The 8,436-nt window shown below is 44.4% G+C and overlaps 1 protein-coding gene across 1 annotated transcript; it reads right to left on the bottom strand.

The window, feature by feature from the left end:
- Positions 1 to 98: 98 nt before the first annotated feature.
- Positions 99 to 2,053, bottom strand: atp5mc3a (ATP synthase membrane subunit c locus 3a). The gene is made up of 5 exons (XM_028991143.1): positions 2,000 to 2,053; positions 1,727 to 1,823; positions 1,103 to 1,177; positions 782 to 972; positions 99 to 696 (listed from the first exon to the last, which is right to left on the bottom strand). Exons 2-5 carry the CDS (start codon positions 1,763 to 1,765, stop codon positions 582 to 584), a joined length of 420 nt encoding a protein of 139 aa, XP_028846976.1. The 5' UTR covers positions 1,766 to 1,823; positions 2,000 to 2,053; the 3' UTR covers positions 99 to 581.
- Positions 2,054 to 8,436: the final 6,383 nt, after the last annotated feature.

Genomic DNA, 8,436 nt, shown 5'->3' on the forward strand with positions numbered 1-8,436 from the left:
AATAAAAATTAATGTCCAGTTCCTTTTAAAAACTGTAAGCAACCTTACTATTCAGTATTACAGCAAACATAAAAAAAAGATGCCGACAATTATATAGCACCAGTGAGTAGTTGAAGTCTACGTTTATTGAATGCAATTTACAAAAGCAGGTGATGTTTGTCTTTTGAACAAATTGCAATTCCGTTACATTTCTCAAGCCGCTCAACATTTAAGTGGACCCAACAACTGTTTGAAAAGATTGCACTAAACTCTCCAAATCCATAAACCAGTGTTCCTCATATCTCATTTTAAGTTCTGCCAGGTACTGGTTCTGGTTGGCCAAATTAGGAACTCTCAGTCAGGGCCGTAAGTTAAAGAACCCTGCTATAAATAATGTGAAACATGATGAGAATATAAAATTACTGCCATTTTTTTCAAGTGCATTTTAATTCTGGAATTAATTATCTTTACAATACATGTGTTTTATGACAGTGATGGACCAGAAAATGTACATAAAATCATGAAACCAACATGGGACAATTTATAGCCACAATAAAATATGCAGTCACATCTGTAGTAGATTAACATTATTTGCAGATTTATTACATGGCAAACAGGATCAAGAAAGCAACCATCAAACAGAACAGACCCATGGCTTCAGACAGAGCAAACCCCAGAATGGCATAGGAGAAAAGCTGCTGCTTGAGAGAAGGGTTCCTGTAAAAAAAAAATGCATGTTAATAAAAAAATAAGAAAAAGTTTGTGTAGCTGTACAAACAACTATGAGAGTTTACACACTTACCTAGCATACCCAATAATGAGACTGCCGAACACAGTCCCAATACCAGCACCAGATCCAGCCACCCCCACTGTAGCAGCACCAGCACCAATGAACTTAGCAGCAGTGTCAATGTCCCTGCTCACTGCGCTGGTCTGGAAACCACGGAGTGCTACCTGGGCCAGGGGACTCTGTGGGACAAGGGCTGCAGCGGTCTACAAGATTTAAATTAAAATTAATTAAATAAATAAATACACCACACACACATTAGTAATAGTGTTTGCCATATTCATGTGAGAATCTTTGGACACTGGAGGGGAAAAATGAAACCTTGAGCACACCAACCTCTGATTTGACCTCTGGCCGAGACAGGACAGAAGCCGAGAGGGGTCTGTAGAGCGCCCTGGAACCAGCACGGACCTTCAAAAACATTAAGGATGGAGGGGGGGAGAACCGATTATAAAATTAATCATTATTGCAACAAAATACCAGTAGCATGCTTATGACCATAGCAACACTGTAAAAAGAAAGCCACCACGATTAATGTGCATTTACAACCTTTAAATCTTTCCACAGGTTACAATTTGATGTATTCAGACCAGCTAACAGCACGACAGTTGTCCAAGTTGGACTTAGTGTTTCTCCGGCGACCTCTGTGTAAAACCCCTGCAGATTAGCTGCACTACCTTTTACAAAAACATTGTGCGGTGTTTAGCTGGCTAGCAGCTAGCGCCTCAACTATGCTAGGCACATGACCTTAGTTGTGCTGCACGTATGTGCACGGTCATCCGCAGATTAGTAAAAAGAACGAATTCCCGCGGTACTACCACGCTACGTGCTACGTTAGTGCCGCCGAGGTTCGAGCCTGCCTGCCTGCCTCCGCCAGCCAACTCCAACACAGGCCCCTGCGGGTATAAAGCAGACACGGACACACGTCGACCCTTTTAACCCATGTAAGAGCCCACTCACCAGTCCTGGCGTGGAGACGAACTTCGCACAGGCGTACATTTCGGCGTTTAAGCGACAAGCACCGGCTGCGGTAGAGTTGGTGTAAACCCGGGTGTATCTGGAACGAGAGATGCGTAAGGTCAGCGCAAACTTCGAAAATGAACACGACTCGAGGCGCAAGCGTGCACAAATTTCACCCAGTCCTCGTTAACGTTTCAGCAAAGGGATGGAAAGATGCGGATTTTACGGGATTTAAAGGGCGAGAATTCTCCGCTCAGGCTCCATTGCACTTACCGACGGCAGAGGTCGAACCGCTTCCCTGACAGCGCATGCGCAGACTTGCTAGACTGTAAGGCCCCGGATGTAGACAAGGTCGTTTTGATCAAACTTTATTTAAACACAATGGTAATGCGAATGAATGAATTGATGACCCAATCAATTAAAAACGGATATACAAACCGTATATTATTCTTCATGTTTTTCTCCTTCGTATTATTGTTATTTTATGAAGTGATTGTCATTGTGAGACACTGCAGCACAGCACACGGTGACACAACAAAATGTGTCCTCTGCTTTTAACAATCATCCTTGGTGAGCAATGGGCAGCCATCAAAGGCGCTCAGGGAGCAGTGTGTCGGGACAGTGCTTTGCTCAGTGGCACCTTGGCAACCTTTAAATTATGGGTCCTCTTCCTTACCTGCTAGGCCACCACGGTCACATTTTTTAAAATTGTTATAAACACATATTTTCCATACACTGCATTTTATTGTCTGTAACATTCTATGTTTATTGTTTGTCTCATACAATCTGTATATTATAAATCTGTAAAAAAAAAAAAAGGTGTTGTGTTGTTTTGTATTTTTCCTATTTTTCTCTACAACCTGATGGTTACATTATATTATATTTTTAGTAAGACACCAGGTTACAGTTTGTACAATGCATAAAATGTCATACATATCTGCTCAAAAGTACATTATTCTGTATTACTGCACCTGTTGAGGTGTGATTTCAAGCTCAGTACTCCCAGAATGCATGCATCAAGGCATGTCTGCATGGCTGTCTGTGCCTTTAGGTGCACCCGCTCACAAGCAGAATTTGTAATCATGATGAATGGCTTGCCAGCATCTGGGGCTGGAAGGCAAAGGTAATGAGTGCAGTGCTCCTCTCTGGTGGAGGAATCCCCTACTGGTACCGCAGGTATGGCTGTAGCAGGTGTACGAGGAGGGGGGGGGGTGCTGTTCACTCTCATGCAGGCTGCACCGGAGCACTCACACTAATGCAGGGCATAAACTCCCCTCACTCACAGGGAGTGAGGGAGTAGGGTCACAAGAGACTGCTCTTTCCACTCAGGCTGAACAGAGATTTTATGTTATCTGAACTAGTACTGCCTGGAAAAAAAGAAAAGCAGTAGTTTTTAGGAACACCGGTACTGTTTGAAGACATATTTAAATAGATAATTACAATAAAAAAGCATACAGGAAAAGTTTACTTATTCTGTCCTACTAAATATGAAATCCACAGACTGCATCCTTCCAAAATATCATATTTCTAATGTAATATCTAAGTCTCCTGCTCGTCCTGCAGCTTGTTTTCCAGCAGAGGGGGTTATTGGGACTAATGTGGAGCAATCTTTTCCAACAACCATTTTAATACTTTAAATAATAACACGGGAGAATTGCTTTGAGCGTTGAACTGAACACAATTCCTGTGCACAGTTAGTCCAGTGTTATTTTACTTGGCATACACAAATACGTGCTTGTGTGGGAAACGTTCTTGGTGTGGGGGTAGAAACTTGGTCCGCGACCACCTGAGGTCACTGTCTGTGTGTCTAATTAACGGCGCCGCTGTACCAGGGCCCTGCGCCGGGCTCCAGAAGGTGAGGAAGATCCAGCCTACCTATTCCCCTGACAACTGCCCCCTCCTTTCCCCACTGCAGCACGACTCCCAAGATCCCCCCACCTTCTCCTCGCCCACCCGCACCCCCGTCCACGTTCCATTTGCATGCCGGGCCCATCAAGCTGGATGCACTCAGACTGGTAATAAAAGGCATTGACCCCCTTAACCTTTATGAATTACAATTTGTGCCGGCAGCACGTCCTGTCAGAGGGCTCAGAAATGTGGGCACCTCTGCCTAGGTGTGTGCGTGTTGTTTTGCAGTTGTTAAGGAAGGGGGGAAAAGGTTTTTACAGCTCCTCACCAGCACTCCTGACAAGCCTGGAGAAGGCCGCCTGACAGGCCCGGCAGCGGAGTGCTGCGGCCATTCTGATGGCTCCATATGCGGCCCTCAGACACTGGACCGTGCTCCTCGCTGGCATCTGGACTCCTGGGTGGAAACATTACAATATTCTCGCTATGTGTCCAAATTAATATTTCTGATCCAAACACCATTTCCCCCCACCACCCCCCCTCACCAACCTAAATGCAAGGGGTGAATTTTGAAGCACAGACATATTGATGTATTGATATTATCTGAAAACTGGGTAGTCAGAAACTTCAGATTCTTCCCAACAAATCCATAACTACACCAGCCGCTGTGCTACCGCCGTGGCGGTACAGCGAATTAAGAAATGCTGAGTGCTGCAGTATCATTATCACTGTGGCCTGACTGCAAACAGACACCTTCTAGAAGGTTCTCTGCTCGGAGTGGGTGTGTTATGCCTCATTTGTAGCTCGCCATCCTTCCACAGAGCATGTTTTGGATAATTATTCCACACCTTATGTGCAGGGTAATACTGAAATAAATTAAAAGGAAATAAGCAAATAAACACTTGACTCAACAGCTTCACCACGGAGAAAGTGCTGTTTAGTGGAAGATTAGGCGTAATCCCATTTAGAGAAACTGGACCAATAGGTTCTGCCGGTGCCTTAATGTAGGATAATTTAGGCACTGTGCATAGGCTGCTTCCTGCAAATGCAATACATTAAGTAAAATGAGATAATGAAGATGAATGGTGCTTAAACCCAAATTAATTTGATTCAATTCTCCCTAAGTGAGGTGCCATAGCAAGCGCACAAAGTGAAGCTCGGCGCAAAGAACAAATGCACAAATCCTCATGACTCCAAATCCCTCTGGATCTCTTTCGATGGGCCTGTAAGGAAAATGCGAGTATTGGGGCAAAGACACAAGGGACCCAGACTGCACGGTAAAAAGCAACACAGGATATTTTTTATTGGCCAGAAATGCACGCTTGGCAAGCTGTTTTTTTTTTTTTTTATGGCCTGTTTATGAACAATCATTGTGTGTTTTTTCTCCACAGCGGGTCCTTGACCAATCAAAGGCCCTGTACCTTGGGGCTGCGGTGGAAAAGCAGTAAAATGTGTAAACCCAGAGGTCAGCGCCAAGACTAACAGGCACTTTTCCTGACATATGTTTATAAGAGAAAAATAAAAAGGGCCAAAAGGTTGCGATTTCACGAATTGTGGCTGGATGCACTCCATTTGAATTGAATGAAGACACAGACGTGCTGTAAAATGCCGGGACAATTTGATTGCCTGCTGCCATCCTACTGCGGGAAGCGACCGCAGAAAAAATACACCCCCCCCGATCATCTTTTTTTTCTACCCATAATTCATTAAACTAACAATTAATATAAACCGTAGATGATTTTCTTTAAACCAGAACACAGGCAAAATTATCATTAAAAGAGAAACACACAACAGCAGCAAGAAAATACTAAAACGGGCTTTGTGGTATTCACAAAACAACGCAAGATTTCTCAAGGGGGTGGTGGGAGCCATAAAATGTGAATTAGAAATACTCATATACAATAATAGCGATACCACCAACAAGCCGATCAATGCAGTAAAATTCATCAAGGCCGACCCTGTGAAAAACCGTAAAGCAGGGTGGGGGGGGGGCTGAGTCCTGAGTTTTCATCGCCCAGAAAAAAAGGAAAAAAGAAACGTGTCTAATTGCCTCAATTTGCCCCAGAATTTATTGCCTTCGATGTTTTCTTCATTTGCCATGATTGGTATCAAATGGGCTACAGCGAGACGAGAAAGAGGGGCTGGGTGGGTGGGGGGGGGGGGACTTGACTCTCATAAAGATTACAAACTGCTGCCCCCCCCCTCCCACAGACACACACACAACCCCCCCCTGTCCCCGTCTGCCTCCCCATTCCACTTCTGCTCAGCATCAGGACTGGCAGTCAGCGGCTGTGTGTGAGGGAGCGTGGATGACAGGGGCAGCCGTGCGATGATTGGTTTACAGATGTGCGCTTCCTCCGCCATCTTCAAGGTCACCGAGATTTACAATCCGAGCGCTCATGGCTCTTTAATGGCGGGTGTCTGAGGCTGATACAAAAATAATAAAAAAAAGGGGAAAGAAGGAAAAGTCAGGTCTCCTTTAATGTCAGAGGCTTGACCTTCTTTTAATTCTTATTTATTCCTCTTTATTCTCCGGGCTGCGCCGTACCCGAGCATTTCGGCAGCCTCCCAAACAGACGGGAACAAGAGGAGTGCTATCCGAGCGGACATATGGAGAGACGGGTTGATGGACAGACAATATGAATCACATGAACGTTTAGCGAAGCAGTGCTTCACACGGAAACCGAGGGAGTCTGGAACTCGCTGTTTTGCCAAGTAGCTCTCTTGCGGGGGTATTCATACAGAACATGGTTGAGCGGATGCCACATATGGTGGGAATTTTACTCTCCTCTCCCGGGGGCAGGGTTTCTTTTCTTCCCTCCTTCTTCTCCTTCTTCTTTTTTTTGAAGAATCTTTCCAGTGTCACCTAGCACGCAAGTCACACTTGGCGGAGCCCTTGAATATTTCCACCAAACACCCGTTTGAGTGATCAGGCGTCGTGCAACGCGACCGTGTCAGGGTGCGGCGAGTGGGGGCCTTTTCCTGCTTTTAATGGCCCGACCCACCTCCCAGTTCAGAGCGCTCGTAAAACGGTAGTCTGGTGTGGGTCCTGGAGCTGCAGTGTGTCAACGGCAGATGCCGAACTCAGCAAGTTCCGGAATGCTCAATTAGTTACTTTTATAGGGTCCATTAATACACAGTAATCTTCCCTCCCAAGATGGGAGCGCGGGAAAACTTCCTATTATGCACGCTTGTCTCTTTAATGGGTCTTCACACCAGGCATCCATTCACACAGGAAAACTCCAGAGACGCTACCCCACATTACAAAAATCATGGTCATACCACGTTGTAAAATGTAAAGTGTAAAAAATAAAAGCTGAAGAACCCACTCGGTTAACTACCCAACCTAAACCTGTTATCTAGGATTGAAGTAAGCAGTGACTTTGACAGACTCATAAACAAATTATGAGGAACACTGCTACACAATAAAGAGCGCCCCATGGTGCAAAGAGCTTGTAAGTAAGGTCAAACATAAGAGTCCCCTGAAAATCCATAAACGGAAAATGAGGGGAATAGCAGTAAAGTGAAATGTAATTATATTTAAGAAGGTCATAATGATGCAAAGGTCATTATGATGCACTGCTACTTTCAAGCTGGCACCAAGCACAGTGCTGTGTGCTAAAGATGGGGCTTGGACATAAATACACAGACATTATCTAGCTGACCCTTTTGTTTTTTGGTGTGGAATTATTTCTGTGGGGTTTGAACCTGTGACTCTGTGGTCTTCTGGTTAATAGGTGAGTGTCTTACCCACTAGGGTACGACCCCCCTCATTAAGTAATTAATGCATCATGAATTTACTCAGTGATTAATGTTACATGATGTACTCAGTATTCTTTTTAGTACATCCATAATAATGCATTATAAATGTGTTGTTCCTAAATCTACAGCCAGCTCTTAGAGAACACATTGCACTTTTGTGAAAGACTGAATGGATTTTTCTTTGAGAAGAAAGTTCCCCGCAAGGTACATACACCAAGAATCAACAAAGAACAAAGCATGCATTTAACATAGGTGGCCTGAGTTCAACATGTCTTCATGGGTGCGGTGGGACGAGGGTTCAACATGTCTTCATGAGGTTCAGATATTTACAAAATGTGCTCCAGCCCCTTGTTGCTCATGGACCAATCTGGTAAAGATCAGTCCAAATCAGTCACGGCACTTTATTAGCCTGTCACTTGTCTGCTTCCTGCAAGTGTGTTTACCCTGTCCACGGCCCCTCCATTTGGGGCTGTTCAGTGTACATTAAGACAGACATAATTGAAATTGTGGGCGGCCAAGAGTAGATGGGCTCAGCTCAGTGTCATTAATCTGTCACCCTGTCAAGGCACGCAGCACTGGTGGCCCATGGTGGCCCCACCTTGAAAGTCTGGCTTGTGATTTCATTTGTAGAGCATGGTGGGAGGCCTCACCTCCTAAAGGATATTGGCCGGCACCATGGGACAATTCACAATATCCGTGATCTACTGCTTACCAATAACTCAAGCACCGCACTGCTTACCTTGGGTTTAAATAATTGCCCCTTATTCCCAGATTAAAGAGCCGGGCCTGTGCATGCTACTGATATTTCATTCAGACAAATGGCAAATTTTCAGGTTATGATTTTGCATGAAAAATAATAATGTGGAACGCAATGCTAGCATTAAAAAACCTCCAGGCAAATTTTTTAACAGTATACAGACTATGAGAACGGAAGCCTAAATGATAAGACATGTCCAGACGGCACATCCTATTCATCAAACATGATTACTATAGGTAGTGAAGAAAAATGAGGCACCGTCTCCCTTTTGTAAATTAAAACCAGGGATGAGCTTTTAAGACGTAATAAGAAATAAATGAATGCATTTGCAATGTTCGGGGAAAAA

The sequence above is a fragment of the Denticeps clupeoides genome, chromosome 9, assembly GCF_900700375.1.
Source record: "Denticeps clupeoides chromosome 9, fDenClu1.1, whole genome shotgun sequence".
Lineage (NCBI taxonomy): Eukaryota > Metazoa > Chordata > Actinopteri > Clupeiformes > Denticipitidae > Denticeps > Denticeps clupeoides.

Bases quoted from the DNA above. Each gene is read 5' to 3' on its own strand.
- atp5mc3a (XM_028991143.1), bottom strand. From the start codon at position 1,765: ATGTACGCCTGTGCGAAGTTCGTCTCCACGCCAGGACTG. The intron at 1,178-1,726 runs GTGAGTGGGCTC...ATGTTTTTGAAG, and splicing joins TCGTCTCCACGCCAGGACTG to GTCCGTGCTGGTTCCAGGGC. The intron at 973-1,102 runs GTTGGTGTGCTC...TAAATCTTGTAG, and splicing joins GGCCAGAGGTCAAATCAGAG to ACCGCTGCAGCCCTTGTCCC.